The 18,610-nt window shown below is 30.5% G+C and overlaps 2 protein-coding genes and 2 pseudogenes across 3 annotated transcripts; 3 read left to right on the top strand and 1 right to left on the bottom strand.

Moving 5' to 3' along the window:
* Window positions 1-18,610, top strand: part of LOC149895014 (uncharacterized) — a 148,869-nt pseudogene that overhangs the window by 102,365 nt on the left and 27,894 nt on the right.
* On the bottom strand, window positions 4,374-8,155 carry LOC149895020 (uncharacterized). 2 transcript variants are annotated; one of them, XM_090074347.1, is made up of 3 exons: window positions 8,013-8,155; window positions 7,395-7,506; window positions 4,374-6,986 (listed from the first exon to the last, which is right to left on the bottom strand). In XM_090074347.1, exon 3 carries the CDS (start codon window positions 6,968-6,970, stop codon window positions 6,638-6,640), a length of 333 nt encoding a protein of 110 aa, XP_089930473.1. In that variant the 5' UTR covers window positions 6,971-6,986; window positions 7,395-7,506; window positions 8,013-8,155; the 3' UTR covers window positions 4,374-6,637. The 2 variants fall into 2 exon arrangements, with proteins under 2 accessions (XP_089930473.1, XP_089930464.1); XM_090074338.1 differs by lacking the exon at window positions 8,013-8,155 and having other exon boundaries at window positions 7,395-7,590.
* Window positions 8,261-14,413, top strand: LOC149895019 (uncharacterized; annotated as a pseudogene).
* On the top strand, window positions 11,987-18,491 carry LOC149895018 (uncharacterized). The gene is made up of 2 exons (XM_090074261.1): window positions 11,987-15,870; window positions 15,994-18,491. The coding sequence occupies exon 2, from the start codon at window positions 17,307-17,309 to the stop codon at window positions 18,162-18,164; it is 858 nt and encodes a 285-aa protein (XP_089930387.1). The 5' UTR covers window positions 11,987-15,870; window positions 15,994-17,306; the 3' UTR covers window positions 18,165-18,491.

Here is an 18,610-nt window from a genome sequence, read left to right as displayed (position 1 = left end):
AGACACTTGTATGGCAGAAGCAAGCAATTCATCATTCAACAAGACGGGGCTTCAGCTCATACAGCACACTCAATCAAAGAATATTTTTTGAAAAAAAAGGTTCAATGTGATGCCCTGGTGCCCTAGATCACCAGATCTCAACCCAATCGAAAATATTTGGTCTTGGATCGACAATCAACTGACATACCATGAAATTCAATCAACTCAGCATTTAAAGCAACTTTTGAATGAGTACTGGCTGAAGGTACCTCGCGTGATGTGCATGAAATTAGTTGAATCAATGCATAAACGAGTTTATCTTTGCTATAAAAACAAAGGAGGATACTTCAAATATTAATTTCGCTTTTTTTTTTCATTTTTTGTTCGAATGTTGCAATTCGTTTAAACTTTTGTGCTTCTTATTTTTCCTATGAGATTTTTTGTAATAGCTTTTTTCTAACTTAATATTAAAATATTTATAACATGTTGATATTCATTTTAAAGCTAATTACTTTTTCTTTAATAAATAAAAAAAGTTAAGTCGATATCATTTTACAGTTTTCTTTATTAAACAAAAACCAAACATACTTGATAAAAATTCTGCAATCGTTTAAACTTTCGTGAATAGCTGTTTATATTTTTTGGTTAACAAAATATATTCTTAGAATAATTTGTTGCATATTACCTTTTCTTTTTTTCGTTTTTTAGAATAAATATGATAAAGTACAAGATCTCAGTAAGACTAAGTATAATTTTTTTTTTTTAGTTTGTTTAAGTTTATTTTGTTAAATAGCAGTGAAGAAAATTAAAGTTTTAAATTTAGACCAAAGAAACCTAGTTATTATACAGGTCTAAAATGGTAATTGCTAGCCAACTTACAACTGTTGGAAGCTGCCAACATAGTTATTTATTACATGCTTGTGCAGAAATCAAAAATTTCAAATAATAGTAAGTATAACACTATATAATATTAATAAAAAAGTATAGTAGATGATTTAAAGATTTCTTTATTCAGATTTTTATTATATAATTCATTATGAAAAAATTTAAGGTCTTCTTACATGCATTTATATCTTAAACTTGAAAGGATTATTGTTAAACTTTAAGAGATAATTATTAGCATTTAAAGATATAAACTTATATGTATCATACATTTTTTGATAACATACATACTATATATTCTATTCTTAATATTATGTTTAGTAACAAGTAATGTGTTGTATTCAACTACAAAGGATGATGTTTACTCATAGGAGCATTAAGAAAAAATGGTCCAACCAAAGATACATCCAAAAGTGACATCCAAAAAGCAGTTATTCACTATTTCGCAGGAGCTACTGATCATATCGATGGCAGAAAACAAAGAGCCGTAAGAAAGTCTGCTGAGATAAACAGGTTTCAACATTGTTAAATACCAATCGTTGGTATAATTGTAACCTGGCATATATGCTATAATTGTAACCTGGCATAAATTATGTACACGGATTGATTTTACATTTTAGTTCTAAATGTTTCTTAAAGGGATTTTGATGATGACACAAATAATTTATCAATGATAATAAAAAAAGTTGTAAAATAGGTAACCCCTTATAAAACACTTCTGAAGAAATTTAAATGTATATACCGTAGATTTCCCTAATTCCGAACAGCTTTAGTTCACTTATTTTTACATCTTTTATTTTTGTGGGAATTTTAAAAGGAAAACTGATTAATAAATTGGAAGACTATGGTAATGAGAATATGAAAAAATATTTTCAAAATATATCTTGATATCATTAAATTTTTTAATAGCCAGCAAAAGAATTTTTAAAACCCTTAAGAACCAACAATAGAAAACCGACTTAAAAAAAAAAAAAAAAGACAATTTAAATTGCGTACTGTTCGATGTAGAATTTGAAGGTGATTATTTATCTAAAAAAAAAAAAAGTCAAAAATTAGCAATACTTCGTAAGATATCTTAAAAACAGTACTTTTCTGCATAATTAAAACCTTTCCCAAATTCCGAACAGATTTTAGAAAGCACTTTTTTTTTGCGAAAGTTAGCGTTTTTATGTGCAAGTAATTAACCACAATATTTAACAATAGTATTTTAACGACATTAACTTAGCAACTAATAAACGCTTTTAACCTTTTCATTGTATTTCAAACGTCTTGTATATTTTTAAGTTTATTAATAAAAAAAAAAATCTCAAAAATGAAAAAAAATGAAGATCACGAAAGAAAAATTAAACTCTGTATTGAGGCTATCAATAATATGTCATATTCAGAAGCCGCTTTATGTTATAACATTCCTAAAACAATTATTTTTTACAGACTAAAAGGAATAAATGGAGCTGCTGGTGTTCGTAGGCCCAGAGCAATAAGCCAAGTAACGGAGAGGCTTATAGTTGAACTTGTACAGTTTATGAATGAAATTGGCTTCAGCTTAAAAAGAAATGATTCTTTAACTGTGGTCGAAAGCTTTTTGAAGGAATCTAAACAAACTCATTTATTCAAGACCGGTAAACCTAATAGAAAGTGGTACAATAGTTTCATAAAAAAATATGCGAAAAATGTATGTGAAAGAAAGGCTACTAGCATGCAAGCTGTAAGAGCGGTGTCTTCGCAACCAGCAATTATCGATGAATGGTTCAGCCAAGTTGACGCTGTTTATGAGAGCATAATTTAAATGAAAAGCCGTTTCATGTGTTCAACTGTGATGAAAGTGGATTGAAAATCGATCAAGGTAAAGTCAACATTGTTTGTCGAAAAGGAATAAAAATTCCAAAACAACTTGCCTCAACAAATGAAAAGCATATGACTACAATTTTAACCTGTTGCGATACTTTTGGAAATTTCCTACGTATCAAGTTGTTTACAAAGGTCGAAATTTGATGAAAGCTTGGGTTCAAGGTGGTGCTTCTGATGTTTATTATTCTACCAGCAAATCAGGTTGGATGGAAAGCGAAAATTTCATAGAAAGGTTTCGTTCAATTTTTTTAATTCACGCAAATAAACTTCAAGGATCTAAAATTCTATTTTTAGACGGCCATGCATCTCACATTAATTTTGAATTAAAAAGGTCATCTGAACCAAAGTCATTTTTTGCAACCACTAGATGTTGGAGTTATTAAAACAGTAAAGGCGGAATGGAAGCGAATGGTAGAAACCTACTTGGTTAGAAATTCTTATTCAAGTTTAAGTAAACAGCAGTTTCCAGCCATGATGAAAGACCTTATTGCAAATAAAGGCTTTAAAGCGGAAAATGCACGTAGTGGTTTTGAAAATAAAGGCATATTTCCACTCAATCGTTCAAAAATAACTCCAAATAAAACTGCAATCGGCGCTATTGTCCAAGACGTAACAAATGACAAAATTGAGAATTGTTTTTCAGGAAAGCCTACCGATTCACAACTTTCACTCGATAAACCTAATAAAATAAACTAGCAAAAAGCAACCCGTAAAACGGGTTATGGTCGGTCTGTTAATCTATGGTGGCTGTTTTCCACAATTTAAAGTTGCGAAACCATTACTAATACCCTTTTAGAAAAACGCCTTCAAATTTAAAAAATTAAACCATCTGTAAAATTAAAAAGTATGCGGAGGTAAAATTATTTACCAATTATTTAACATTATTTGAGAAATTTAAAACTGACATAGGTCATATCAGTGTAAGGCAGAACCATTTTCCTCGACATTACTAACTTCAAAACAATACGATTTTATTTACTGACAGAAAATAATAACACTTCATCATGCTTTAAATTGACGAAAAAAGCTAAATTCTTGTAATAATTATTATAACATGAACTTTAATTAATAAGAGTAATATAAAGCGAACGTAAATTATTCATGAATTAATAATTTTTTGGTATCGTCTTAATACATGTTTCTTTAAAAAAAGGATATTGTCTTTAAAACGTAAAATGCACACAACTAAATTAAAAATAACTGAACATTTGACCATTACTATTTATGGCACTAATCTGACCATTTTTATATATGGCCTCTTTGTTTCAACAGTTTTTAATAAACGGTAATTTGCTACCATTTACTAAAATTTTAATTCTCTTAAATATTTTGACACTAATAAAGGAGCTCCCTTCCCCGTTTTTGCCTTAATGGTGGTCAGGAGAATATAGCTATTTTTATTAAGAGTAATCAAGTTTTTGATGAAGACCTTTTACCAGAATAATAAAATGTGAAACAATGATTTAAGAATTTAACATATATAAGAATTTTTTCTTTCCTCAAAATTAAGCTATTTAATTAGTTAAACACCTTATAAAATTTAAGTAACTCGATATTTGACAAATGCGCAAAACTACAATATTCATCCCCCGTTTAAAAAGATCCCCTAAGTTACGTATAACAAATATTATTAGGCATAAAATAGAGATAATTAAAAAAAAATTGAACTAATTCCATATTTACATCATTTTAACTGACAAAAAATTACAATAAAAGGTAATCAGGTTTTCTTTTTATAAATCGTATAAATGCGTCAATCGTAAATCTTAAGAAAAAAAAAACCACATAAAAACTGAAAATCGATTTACCTATTTATAGTAACCTATTTTGACATGGCAGTTAATATAAACATTTATCGAAAATGTAACTATAAAATCTGTTTCGAAGTGCAAAGGATTACCAATACTAAAATAAATTTAAAAAAAAAAAATCGAATTAAGATATAAACTGCATTTTTAGCATGTTGGCTTTTAGTAAATAAATAAAAGTAGTAAGTTCCAATAATAAAACTACCTATTATTCATTTTTAACAATAGACACCAACGTGAAGGTAAGCCAAGCAGTCTATCAACACAAAACATCACAACAATAACACATCACAATAGAATATTTACACCCTTGAACCTAAATCCAGCGAAAATAACAAACCAAATTAAAATATGAAAGGCAAAAGTAGAAAACCAATTTAAAGTTAACTATATATTTATCTTTTTACTAAACATATAAATACATAAAAGTATATTTGTTTTTATATTCAATATTAGTTATTCAATTACTTCAAATTTAGGACATCAAAACACCCTAGATTTAAAGATCAAAGGTTGTATACTCTCCCATACACATTACGCTAAACATTAACAGACATTACTGTGTTTCCAGAATAATTAAAAAAGGCTAGACAACACAACCTAGCTCTAAAGCAGTAAAACCGCCTGACACTAAGTGCTGCCAAGTCACACCTCTGCTAAGTACAACGCTTGGCTGGCAAGGTTATCAATCTTGCTCAATATAATGCCAACTCACACCACTTTGAAAACATGGAAACAACATAATTTAAACATATATACAGCTATAAACAAATATGGTTTCATAAAACACATATAAACATATTAAATGACAGGTATATTTATCAAAAACTATGAAAAAAATATTAAAGTAATAAAAAAAAAAAAAACATTATTTGTGTAACACTTTTCACCTACCATACCTTGAATGAGATGTTTATCAATTTTGAAAAACAAACTATTAAATGCCCTAGTTCTTGAACATGCAACATATAGTTGACCATGAGAGAAACACGGTTTTTTGAGATATACCCCAACTCTATCAAATGTTTGACCTTGACACTTATTAATTGTCATTGAATAAGTCAATCTGACAGGAAACTGACGACGTTTCAGAACAAAAGGTATATTAGAATCTGATGGAGCCAACTGAATTTGAGGAACAAAAACCCATTTACCCCCAGAAACACCTGTCAAAACCTCTGCATCAATATAATTATTTTGAAGAGCACAAACTTTCATTCAAGTACCATTACATAACCCAGCTTTGAGATCTAAATTTCTAAGTAGCAAAATTACACAACCAATTTTCAATTTTTAACAATAAGGTAGCATACCTGAAGGAGTTAAGCTGTTCAAAAACTCAACAGGAAAATTATTTCTTTCATTAAGGTCATCAGTATCAATTTGATCAGCACTTAAATAAATTTTGACCTCACCCGGCAGACATTCAAGCACTTCTTCATTGATAATGAATCAACATTAGTTGGTGTTAAAATCACGCGTTTAGAATAATCATTTTGATCAGCATCTCCAAAAATCTTTTCAACAACTGATTCATTTTCTCTAATAATGCACTGATTTGGTATTTTAATGCATCCTTTAAAAGGATCCTCCTCTTTGACAGGTATTGTTCCATTCCCAAGTTTTAATAGCCATTGGGAAAATTCACCTTCCCCATCTTGTACTCTCATATTTTCAGTTAATGCTTCTGCACTTAATGCTTCAGTTAATAACTTCTGCACCCATTGCCAATGCAAAGAACATTTTACACACAATTCTACTATTTCAGCTGGTTGTGTTTATACACAACTCTACTATTTCAGTTGTTGAAAATTTTCATCAAAATTTTCTAGATTTAAGCCAATAAACTCATCAATAACAGGCAGATTGTAATCAGTCAGCATTTTACCACTTTGATTAATAATCTTTTCAATTTGGTGAAGAGTAGCTTGTTCAGCTATTAGAAGTGGGATTGAGTGGTGAAAAAAATCTTCCATCATAAAAGCTTTGCATGTATTCCAGAGATGTAAAGGATTGTCAGATTCACAAAAGGTCAAAATAATTGAAAACAACTGTCTAATTTGCTTTGGCGTCTGTGTTAAAACAGCCTCAGAAAGAGCATTCTGCCATTCAGTGTCATCTTACAACAATTCTTTCAAAACACATGCTTCATGAAACGTTTCAAGGACAATACCATTAACAGTACGCATATCCTCCCAAGATGTTACTCCTTTTGCTTGCAAAAGTAACAGTTTGAGAAAAAACAATTCTCCAGTTGGATTAACTCTATACATTCTTACTATCACCTTATTACCACTCCTTTGTCTAACCTTCCATTTACAATGTTTATCATCAAATATAAAGTGATAAGGAATGTCTACATAAGAATAGCAATGTGCTCTTTCATTTTCAGTATTTAACTTAAACCATGCCATTAGATGCGTATCACGTTGAGCTGCACAATCTAAAGCCATTTGTTCTGCTCCTTCTCTAAAATATAATAATTGATTTTCAGGTAGATGTTTACCAAGTCACAGCACTTTGAAAACACGGAAACAACATAATATAAACATATGTACCAACTATAAACACAATAAATGTGTTTAAATATGTATATAAGGTTAAATATATTCCTTATATACATACTTAAACACATTTTTAATTATATAACACATATTAACACATACACAAACAGTAAAAAAACACTTTACATTATTACAAAAACATTATTATAAAAACACATTGATAAAACAACTACAAAGCACTTATTACCACATACACATACATATCAAAAAAGCATTTATGCAAACAATAAACGTGTGCAAACAAAAATTTTTAAAATGATGCGAGAAAATTTAAAAAGATACAAAATATATGTTTACAAACAATACTCTTTACCTTCTTTTTTTTCTTCATAAGAACTGTAATCCTCATAACAAAATTTAACCTTTACATACAATAACATGTGACATGCCATGTCAGTGTTGGCACAAAAGTTTAATTTACTTTTCTAAATTTTTTAAAAAGGAACAAAAATAGTTAGTAGCATCACAGAAATTTCAATGTAGTAATAACCATTTTATGGAAATAGCATTAGTATTACTTTAAATAACATACATACCCCTATCTTCCTTCTAAAAAATAAGATAATAAAAACAAAACTGCAAAAAGATAAACTAAAGCAAAAAAAATATAAACGATTTAAAAAATTAAAATCCTTTCTACTTTATCTAATAAAAATTAAAATCCTTTCTACTTTATCTAATAAAAATTAAAATCCTTTCTACTTTATCTAATAAAAATTTAAATCCTTTCTTCTTTATCTAATAAAAATTAAAATCCTTTCTACTTTATCTAATAAAAATTTAAATCCTTTCTTCTTTATCTAATAAAAATTCAAATCCTTTCTACTTTATCTGATTAAAATTCAAATCCTTTCTACTTTATCTAATTAAAATTTAAATCCTTTCTACTTTATCTAATAAAAATGTATATATAACTATTTTATATACTTACTTCAATTATAAGATGATGATCTTAACGATTATTATTTATCTTCATATGATTCTTTATGTAATAAATCTAAACTAATAATTAAATTCCAAAAGCAAGAAAGTTTCAACTCGCTTCATGGATCTTTCTCCAACGGCCGCGTGCATTTTAAGAAGGCGCTTTTTCAAAGCCTAGTAACTAATGACGAAACGACGACATTAAACATTAAACATTAATTTCTGTAGGAATTATATTATGATTAAAAAAACTCTATGAATAGACTTTCAACAAAAGAAGTATTACTCAAAGAATTAGATAGCATCAAAAATGGTGTTAAGCAAGCATCTTTTGATACTAACAAATCAGTGCTCAGTGTGCTTAGAGATAGATTAAAGCCTCTTTCCAGTAGAAAAGAAAAGGGAACAATAATTAAAAGAACAACAAATTATAACATGACTGAACTATCTGCAATGGCTCAGGACGAAGCAACACAAGCTGCTAAAAAAAGAAAAGTAGATGAAAAAGAAGCCAGAAAAGTTTTTAGAGAAAAAAAAAAAATCGGACTCAGCAACTCTCAAAGAACAAAAGTTTAAAAAAAAAGAAAAAAAGCTTTTCAAACTTAACCCCGAAAACGGTCTCAGAAATAAAACATAACAACAAAGATGTCTACTAGTCACAGACCTTCCAACTCTCACGGTTTTACCGTGAGACTCACGGTTTTATAACGAACCTCACGATTTCACGGTTGATCCAAAATTCTCACGGTAAACTTTAAAAATTTTCCGAAGAACTTTTTTTTCAATTTACTCTTAATATTTTAGCTTAAAGTAATACTAATATATATTCTGAAAAAGATTGTGATTACATCAAAAACTAATGAATGTTAAGTGAACAAAACAGATCATAAAACCGGCTCCGCCTTATAAATAGCTTTAAACATGAGTTTTTTTATATTATAAATCAAATCCGAATTTTTAAAAATTGCGTCAAAGCAAACATATAAATGCAAATTTCACTCAACATGGTGCCAAGATTACCCTGTTAGGGCTGTTAAAGGTAATATTTACCAATTTTACTGTGTTCCGTGTGTTAAAAAACTAACTTGTCATCATCAAGGAGTTAAAGATGTATCTGATCATTGCAAAAAAACAGTCACAAAGCAAATGCTATTGCATTAAAAAAGCAAACTTCTTTAAATAACTTTTTAAAAACTTACACAACATTAGATAATCAAGTAATTAATGCTGAGGTCATGGTAACAAACTTTTAGGTTCAGCACAACATTTCTTTAGTCACCTCCGATCATCTTACATCTCTTTTTAAAGAGGTTTTTCCAGACATTAAAATTGCCAAGAGGTATGCAGCAAGTCGAAATAAAACAAAGGCTATTATAAACGAATCATTTGCTCCACATTGTCGAAATTACATTGTAAAACATTGTAAAGTTCATCCATATTCCTTAGGCACAGATGGATCGAATGACTCTGGCATTAATAAGATGAATCCTATATGTATCAAAATATTTGATGCTAACCGCTCAAAAACAATAACATGTCATTTCTTTGATATGTGCTTTACATCTGGAGTTGATTGTGCAAAGGCTACTATTATTTTTTCATCTATAGATAAAAAATATGAAGTATATGTAATTCCATGGGAAAATTGCATAAGTTTAAGTGTTGATAATACAAACTCTATGATTGGAAAAAGAAATTCAGTTGCATCAAGATTTTTAGAAAAAAAAAAATTATCTTTATTGGTGGCTGCCCTTGTCATCTTGCACACTTAGCTGCTAGTAAAGCACATGATGTTTTTTGTGATTATATTGCATTAAATGTCGAAAATGTTATGATTGACTTGTACTATTGGTTTGATAAGAGTGCAAAACGAAAAGGCAAAATGAGAGAGTACTTTGAATTTAGTAATCAAGAATATCAAGGCATTCTAAAGCATCTATCAAATAGATGGCTATCTTTAGAGAAATGTATTTCAAGAGCTATTGTCAATTATACAAGCCTGAAAGCTTATTTTTCAATTAAAAGTTTTGCTGATGAATCCAATTTTGGAACCAGCAATTCTTTTTCTAACTTCAGCATTACCTTTGTTTTCACATTTCAATCTACTATTGCAGCGAGAAGAGCCAACAATTCATTGTCTAAAATCAGCAATTATTCTACCAAACAAACTGAAAAACATTTCATCGGTTTTAGAAATAGACTTAGAAGATTCAAAAAATTATATTGATACTCAAGATATTTATCTTGGAGTTCTAACAAAACAAAAACTCAGGCAACTCTTTGAAACAGGAGATATTTCACAAAAACAATATAAAGAATTTCATGATGCTGCTTACTATTTTTTTAAAGTCGTCTCTTAAATATATTAAGCACAAACTTCCTCTTAATGACAATTTAATTGTTAATGCTGGTTGGGTGGATGTTTTAGACCGTGAAAACCCGAAGAGGGAGCAAGTTCAGTATTTTTATGACCAGTTCCCATACTTGATGAATGGTATCAAACCTGATGAATTCTATGATGAGTTTAGCGATTATCAGATTTTTAAGAACAATGATTTTGATGATGTTTTTGAGGAAGTTAAGATACCTAAAAAGATTCTTGATGATATTGGAGGTGAACCTTTGTTTCACTACAGAATTGACGTTTTATGGTACCACATTTCAAAAATGGTAATTCCCAACACTTTAGTTAAACGTTTTAAACTGCTACCAAAATTAGCTGAAATTGTTCTCATTATTCCCCACAGTAACGCTAATTTAGAACGATTGTTTAGTTTTGTAAAAAAAAAACAAATGTCTTGAGAGATCAGTATTAAAGTTGGATGGGACATTATCAAGTATTTTAGCTATGAAAACAATGTTTCCCGAGGCTACTATACCGTGTTTTCAATGGAAACCATCTGAACAGCTGTTAAAACATCAAAAAAAGCAACAAAAATGTACAATGCTAAACATAATGAATAAATATCATTTATTTGTAAAATGTTACTTTTCATTCTATTTTAATTTTTCTTGTTTGAAAAAAAGCCCTTTTTTTTTTTAACTTTATGCTTTCCAAGGTTTTTCTGTAAATCTGAAGGTTTTTTTTAATAATTCTCAAGGTTTTTAAAAAAAAGGTTGGATGGTCTTGACTAAGTCAAATTATTGAGTGTCTTCCTGCCGCCAGCTGTAATCCCTACCATATCAATGGTCTTAGTATTTCCTGCGGAAGCCTTTGGGACGAAGCTACAAGCAGCAAATGGATTGCATGTGAAAAGTGTTCTAACTGGTCGTGTATTCCTTGTATTATCAGTTATCACGAAACAGTTGAATTCATGTGCAAGGAGTGTGAATAACTTTTATTAGTTGTAATTTTTGTAGCTTGACGTTTTAAAACAATATTTTTTGATTACAACAACTTTTTCATTATAGTTTTTTAAAAATTATCAAATCTGTACAGTACAGCTAGGGTTGCCACCTCCAAATGAATTAGTATTCATTTAGAGATAGCAACCGTAACTGTACTGTACAGATTTGATAATTTACAGATAATAGACAAATACAGATATATTGCTGCGGTACTATTTAATAAAAACTAACTGCGATACTATTTAATGGCGAAGAATAATGGCGTGGTAAAAATAATGGAAGGTTATAAAATAATAACTTTCAGTGAGCAAAATTACAGAGCCGGATATAATTACATTAATTAAGACTCATCAGAAATGCACTTCTGATGAGTCTTAATTGATAAAACACTGTGTAAAACAAGAAAAAATTTTTGTTAAGTGATTTTCTACTAATTTATGTGTGTGTGTGTGTGTGTGTGTGTGTGTGTGTGTGTGTGTGTGTGTGTGTGTGTGTGTGTGTGTGTTTATAGATTTAACTAGAGCAAGACTTATACCAGGATCTCTCAAAATTTACCAATAGGGAGTGTTCAAACATCCAGGTAACAATTTCAAAAACAGTATATAAGCTTTAATTTTTCTCTTTATGTAATTCTTTATTTTGTTTATTTTAGTTCATTAAAAAAGACAAGACTTTCGACATTAAGTATAACATCAAAAAAAGATAGCAATGATTTAGGCAATTTTCAAAATCATGCACATTCTTTCTATAAATCATTTCAAGAGTTTATAGATCGCGTCAGCATACTGAACTAGGAATCATGGGAACTTGTTATATCGAAAGATTTAGTGAAAGTTTTTAAAGTAGACAACATTCACCTACAACCCCAATATGAAGTGTATATTCAACCTAGCCTTATATTTACAATACGATTTTTTGCTCGGAACTTACCTGATAAGCATGATATATATTTGAGTTATAAGCAATCAGTTAAAAACGTTACTTTATCAAGTATAATTCCTCTTTATCAACTTATTCTTTGTATCAAGGTGTTGCATCTGACTCAAGCTGTTTTAAATAACATATTCTTACAAAATTGTACAATACAAGTGTTGCATCAATCACTACATTTGAGAGTGAATTTAATAGGTCAACTCTGTGTTTTTTATTGATAAAATCTGGCAATATTTGTGATGAATGTAAAACTTTAGAATTGTCACAAAATACTAAACTTCAAAAGGTTGTAAAACGTAAAGCTGAAACATTGACAAAACCTGCTCAGTTAAATGTCTCTATTTCCATAACTTCACGTGATAGAATTAAACTTAATATGCAAAACTTTCGTTCCGAAAATGCCATTTCGAAACAAGAAATGAAAAACATGCAAGATGAAGTTCAGAAAAATTCATTACGAGTAACGTCTGATTTTTATGACAATATGAAAACCTAATGTCAAATGCTTTTGATTTGTATGTTTAACTATTTATGAATTTGTTTTAGACTGAACAACAAAAATACCTACTGTCAAATCCAACATCTGTGCGATATCATCCTATGATTATACGGTATTGCCTTAGCCTTTGTGCAAAGTCTCCTAGCAAATATGAGGATATTCGCTTTGATAAAAAATCTGGTACGACGGCTTTCTTGTATTACCAAGCCGTCGTCGTCTTCGTGACTACAAGAATTACATTCATCCTCAGCGTGGTTTCAATCCAGATATTAATAAAGAGTTAAAACTTAAAGTAAAAGATTTTAGTGACATAGAAAAATATACTGTATTGTTGTTTGATGAAATTAAAATTCAAGAAAATCTTGTATGGGATAAACACACAGGAGAAATTATAGGATTTGTTGACCTTTATGATATAGATTTAAACTATGCAACTTTACAAAAAAATTGATACAGTAGCCACTCATGTTCTTGTATTTATGATTCGCAGTATAGCTAACCCTTTTAAATTTACACTAGCTAATTTTGCAAAAATTGGAATATCAAGCCAAATTTTTCCATTATTTTGGAAAGCTGTTGGTATATGTGAACTGGAATGCAAGTTAAAAGTAATGGCAACAACTTGTGATGGTGCTTCTCCAAACCAAAAATTTTTTCAAATGCAAATTTTCAAATTCAAATTTTCAAAAATTTCTCCTAACCAAAAATTTTTTCAAATGCATTCACGTTCCCCAAATTCTAATGTGAAAAAGGATGCAGTTGTCACATATAAAACTATGAATTTATATTATCCTGAAAGATATATTTACTTCATAGCTGACCCTCCACATCTTCTTAAAACAACAAGAAACTGTATTTACAGCTCTGGCTCTGGTAAATGTACTAGATACATGTGGAATGATGGTTTAAACATTCTATGGAGTCACATAGCAGACATTTTTAAGGAAGATCAATAATGTGGTTTACATCTGCTTCCAAAATTGTCATATGATCACATTAAGTTGTCATCTTGTTCTGTTAAGAATGTCAAACTGACCGCACAAAGTTTAAGCACTACTGTTAGTAAAGCCCTTCTTAACTATGGATCTCCAGATACTTTTGCAACAGCTAACTTTTGTTCAACAGTTTTTTTGATGTTATGAACATTACTAATCCTTGTGAATCGATTGTGTTCTCTTCATGACAATAGTTTGAACTGGCTGTAAACAGAATTTTTGCCTTATTTCGAGAAATGGTTAAGTTCTATCAATAACCGTCCGGGTAATTTTACTCTAAATGATAGAAGTAAAATGTTTATATCATGGCAAATCTACGAAGGAATATTACAGTGAAAAATTACAGTGAACTCGGCTGTTGAATTGATAACATTTTTACTTTCTAATGGCGTGTCCTATATATTAACAGAAAGATTTTGTCAAGATCCGCTTGAAAATTACTTTGGCCATGAATGCCAAATTGGTTCCCACAAGGATAATCCATATGTCCGTGATTTTGGTTATAACGATAAAACCATTAAAAATCAAAAAGTGTTCAGACAAATAAAAGATGGCAATTCCCACGAAGATGTTCACTTTGAGATCAATGAAGAACCAGTGCCATGCAGAAAGCGAATAAAAACTTCACTGTAATAGGAAACCAATTAAAAACGGCTATTTTCATAGCCACAAATTATTAAAACACATAATTAGCTTGGTGAACAATTTTGCACATCACTTACAGTTTACAGTAACGTACACATATAAAAAAAATTTTTTTTTACTAATGAATGTTTTAACTAACAAATATGCGCTGTTGGCGCATATTTTTAAGTTAAAAACTGCATCAGGCTAGGAAATTCATGAGGTAAGGAAGAGTCAATATTGATTTGATTAATAAAAAAGGTAAATATATCTTTACCAGGTCTTAATACTTATTGAAACCTGTTTTTTGCATGTACAACTACAGTTGTTTTAAAGTTTTTAGTAGTAAAGTTTTTTGGTCCGACTTAACCAGGGTACAACTTAAGCGGATGATTTTACAGTAAGTTCATAGAGAATGTTCAAGGGGAATTGAAATTCCGTCCGAGTTGATAAAAGTCCGACTTATCCAGGGTCCGAGTTAACGGGATACAACTGTATCAAGAAATATCGAGAGATATCGATATTTTTTGATTTTTTAACAAATTTTTCCTACTTTTATATAGCTCGATCACTTCAACATAAGCAAAAATTGAACATCTATAATTTCAGATTAACTCGTTAATTTGTTATTGTTTTGAAAATTAAAAAACCACAACAAATTTTATAATTTTTTAAATATCAAATAGAATTCAAGAAATTTAAAGAAAAATCAACTAAAGAAGACTTTTAATGGTGAGTTTTTTTTTGTTAAAAACAGCATTTTAAATGTAACAGTAGAATAAATTATTGATTTTAACATAGCTTTTACTCTTTTTAAGGAGTTGTCACGTATTTTAAAGAATACCTTTAGCTTAGGCTTTAAGCATACTTTTAAAGGTGACTTTTTGTTAAAAAATGGCATTTTAAAATTAACAGTAGAATTCTTTTAACGAATTGTAACGTATTTTAACGAACTTAGGCTAAAAGTAACCATTTTTTGGGAAAAGACAAGTACTTAGAAAGTCTTAAAATCTACGTGGCGTGCCTAATCAAGCTCCTGAGAAAGATTTATTTTTGAGTTACTAAAACTTTTTTTTCTTTTATTATTTAGTGAAAATTGGATTATTTACTAATACCTGAAGCATCCAGGCCATCTTTAACCATCACCATGCCGAGGCCAAGATCTGCTTTTTGGAAATACTATGAAGAGGTGTCAGTTGTGGATGGGCAAAGGGTTACAAGAGCAAAATGCAAGGAGTGTGGCTCTTAACTTCAAATAAAGCAAATGAACACATCTGGATTAAGGTCTCATATTGAAAAGCTTTGTGAGTTGGAAAAGACCAATTTGGAAAAAAAGCTTCAGGCTGACACACAATATGGTGAAGTTGAAAGAGTCTACACTCAGGATGCCAACTATGAAAAGCAAAGAGAAGAAGAAAGAGGTGTCAGAGATCCGTAGTGCTTTGCCGAAGAATTAAGAAGAGAAAGTTGGCTTCACCATTAAAAGCAGGCTATCAAACTACCTTGGATAAGTACAAGAAGTACCGGCCACAACAACCCGAGCAGCTTCGGATGGACTTGGAGATCACTAAATTTTTAGCCAGAGCTAGTTTGCCCTTCAATCTGATTGAAACTTAGTCCTTCAAGGATTTCATGAAGCAAGACTGCCCAAAATACACTGTCAAAGCAGCTTCTACGTATTCCCGGACCAAGTATGAAATTGTTATACCGTTATATTGTTAAAATAAATGATTATGGGGTGTATTTGTTTTGATTGGTATAAAATTTTGATTACCCTTTCCCAGTGGTCTTATATTGTATTATATTTCCCAGTGGTCTTAAATTCCCTTAAAAAAGAAAAAAAATTCATTTTTCTACCACCTTTTCGCTCAAATTTTTTTTTTTGAAATTATAAAAAAAAACTTTTTTTGTCATATTTTAGGATATTCATGACAATTTTCTTTTGTTTTTAGGTTGCCATTGTTGTACCGCAACGTGAAGAGGGCTGTCAAAACAGTGTTGTCTCAAGGGCTGGCCAAATCTTCTCAAATCAGCTTGTCTTCTGATCTCTGGTCTTCTAGAAATAATGATCCATATATGGCCATCACTCTCCACTACATCAATCCAGTTGATATTGAAATCTATTGAAATTTCTCCATAGTTATCAAGTTTTCTCGATATTTTTTAGTTTTAAACTAATTGAAAAAGTAATTTTTGCGTTTATTATCAATATTTACACTAAAACTATTTTTTGTAATCAAAATTTTCTTGATATTTACGAATTTTTTAGTTTTAAACTTAATTTAGCCTTTGTTATCAAGGCACTTTTAATTTAAGTCTTGAAAAGTAACTTTTTTTATAACTATAAGTATTTAAAAATCAATAATTTCAATTTTTATACCTTAACTTAAGTTATAATAAAGTTACTTTTCAAGACTTTTCGAGAGATATCGAGAAATAACAATAAATAACGATATGTTAATTATTGTCCTTTACTTTTAGGTATGTTGTTGAAATTCGTGAAGACACTGCCAAAGATGTAGAAGTCACCTTCACACATGAATCGGCTCAAAACATGATTGCGTTAATTCCAAAGAGCAAGCATGCCGATCACTCCTTGAAATGTGCTGACCACCTTATCAATTTGGTTACTACAGAAACTTTTGAAACATGCAAAAAAGTTGATGGACTCAATTTTTGCAGTGCTCTAACTATGGCCATCAGTCTGTCCAAAAGGTGCCACAAATCTCCTATGTCTGAGCAAAGAATCAAGAAAGAAATCAAATTTATGCTTGAGGATGATGAAGTTGAAGACAAGGTTGCCATCAAATATCTCAAAGTCATCACTCCAGTCAAGACCCGGTGGAATTCTTATTTTTTCATACTGGAAAGCATTGTCAAAATGCGTTGAGTCCTCTTGTCAATGAAGAATAATCCAGGAAGTGACCCATTTAATCTGGCTGAGGTAATTCCATCAGAAGATCAATTTGATCTCTTTGACGAGGTTTTGCCATTCGTTGGACGAGTTGCTGGTGTGTCAGAATCAATCTCAGCTGAAAAAGTGCCCACAATCCACAGGGTTATTGCTCATATCTATGCTCTACATGTTAGGGCTGAAAGAGCCTTGCAAAGTGGTGTCTCTCCTGCTGCTGAATTGTTCTTTCGAAAGTTCATCAAGAACCTGCTGGATCGATTTCCTGCCTGTGGTGCTACAAACATTTTTTACCATGTTGGCAACATGTTGAACCCCCTTCATCAAAGAAAAGGACTGAAAAAAATTACAGCTGAAGGCTACGATGCTGCTTACAAAGCACTGATCACAGATCATGATTGCCACAAAAAGTGGTTGAAGTCTTTTGAAGAATCCAGAACTACTGCTTCCGCCGCTCCACAACTTGTGCCTAGTGATGATCTTCTTTTTGAAGTGGCAGTAGAGGTTATGATCCTGCCCCATTGCCAGCCACAGTTCCAACAAAATCCAAAATCCAGACTTAATTCGGAATGTATTCTGCTATGCCTGGATGTGATATGCCAGTACTCCAATTCTGATCTGAGAACAAGGCCAAGTTTCCTCTCTTGGGCGAAGCTGCCAGGAAGTGGCTCTGTGTGTCAGCTTCATCTGCACCTTCTGAAAGCCTCATCTGCACCTTCTGAAAGAGTCTTTAGTATTGGAGGTGCCATTGTCACTCACAAAAGGACCAAACTGCAACCAGAACAAGTGGAGAAACTAATTTACAGTGTCCGACAAAAAAAAAGCTTAGGTAAACTCTCAAAAAATTAAAACAAAAAAGAATGACAATCAAATATTCTTTACAATATATATATTTTTTAATACTATTTCAGGAAGAAATAATTCATTTTAATAGTGTATCTTTAATATTCTAGAGATATCTTTGGGCAAACTACAAACACATGTTTACGTCATTTTATTATTTGTCAATTAGAGCTAGACATGTCGAATTCCGGATAAATTTTTGGCGAGTTGTGAAAAGAAATATTTATTGTGAGCGAACACGTTATCCTAAATTATTTTTCTCGCTTCAATTGTCGCTTTTTCTATAAAAGTACCCAAGTCGAACAATGGGCCAGACAACTCAAAAAAAGATAAGAAAACAACTTATTGAGTTTGAAAAGGGCCAAATTGTGGCATGGCATGAAAGTGGATACACAGACCAAAAATTGAATTGACAGTGCACTACAATTCGAAGATTTTTGTTCAAGTATTAT

This window comes from Hydra viridissima, unplaced genomic scaffold (genome assembly GCF_058129835.1).
Source record: "Hydra viridissima isolate aposymbiotic clone 2 unplaced genomic scaffold, HvirCarnegie_v1 scaffold_1, whole genome shotgun sequence".
Taxonomy (NCBI): domain Eukaryota; kingdom Metazoa; phylum Cnidaria; class Hydrozoa; order Anthoathecata; family Hydridae; genus Hydra; species Hydra viridissima.
This window is presented reverse-complemented; position numbering and strand designations above follow the sequence as displayed.

Excerpts from the sequence above, each read along its gene's own strand:
- LOC149895018 (XM_090074261.1), top strand. The coding sequence starts at position 17,307 with ATGAAGAATAATCCAGGAAGTGACCCATTTAATCTGGCTGAGGTAATT.
- LOC149895020 (XM_090074347.1), bottom strand. The coding sequence starts at position 6,970 with ATGGCTTTAGATTGTGCAGCTCAACGTGATACGCATCTAATGGCATGG.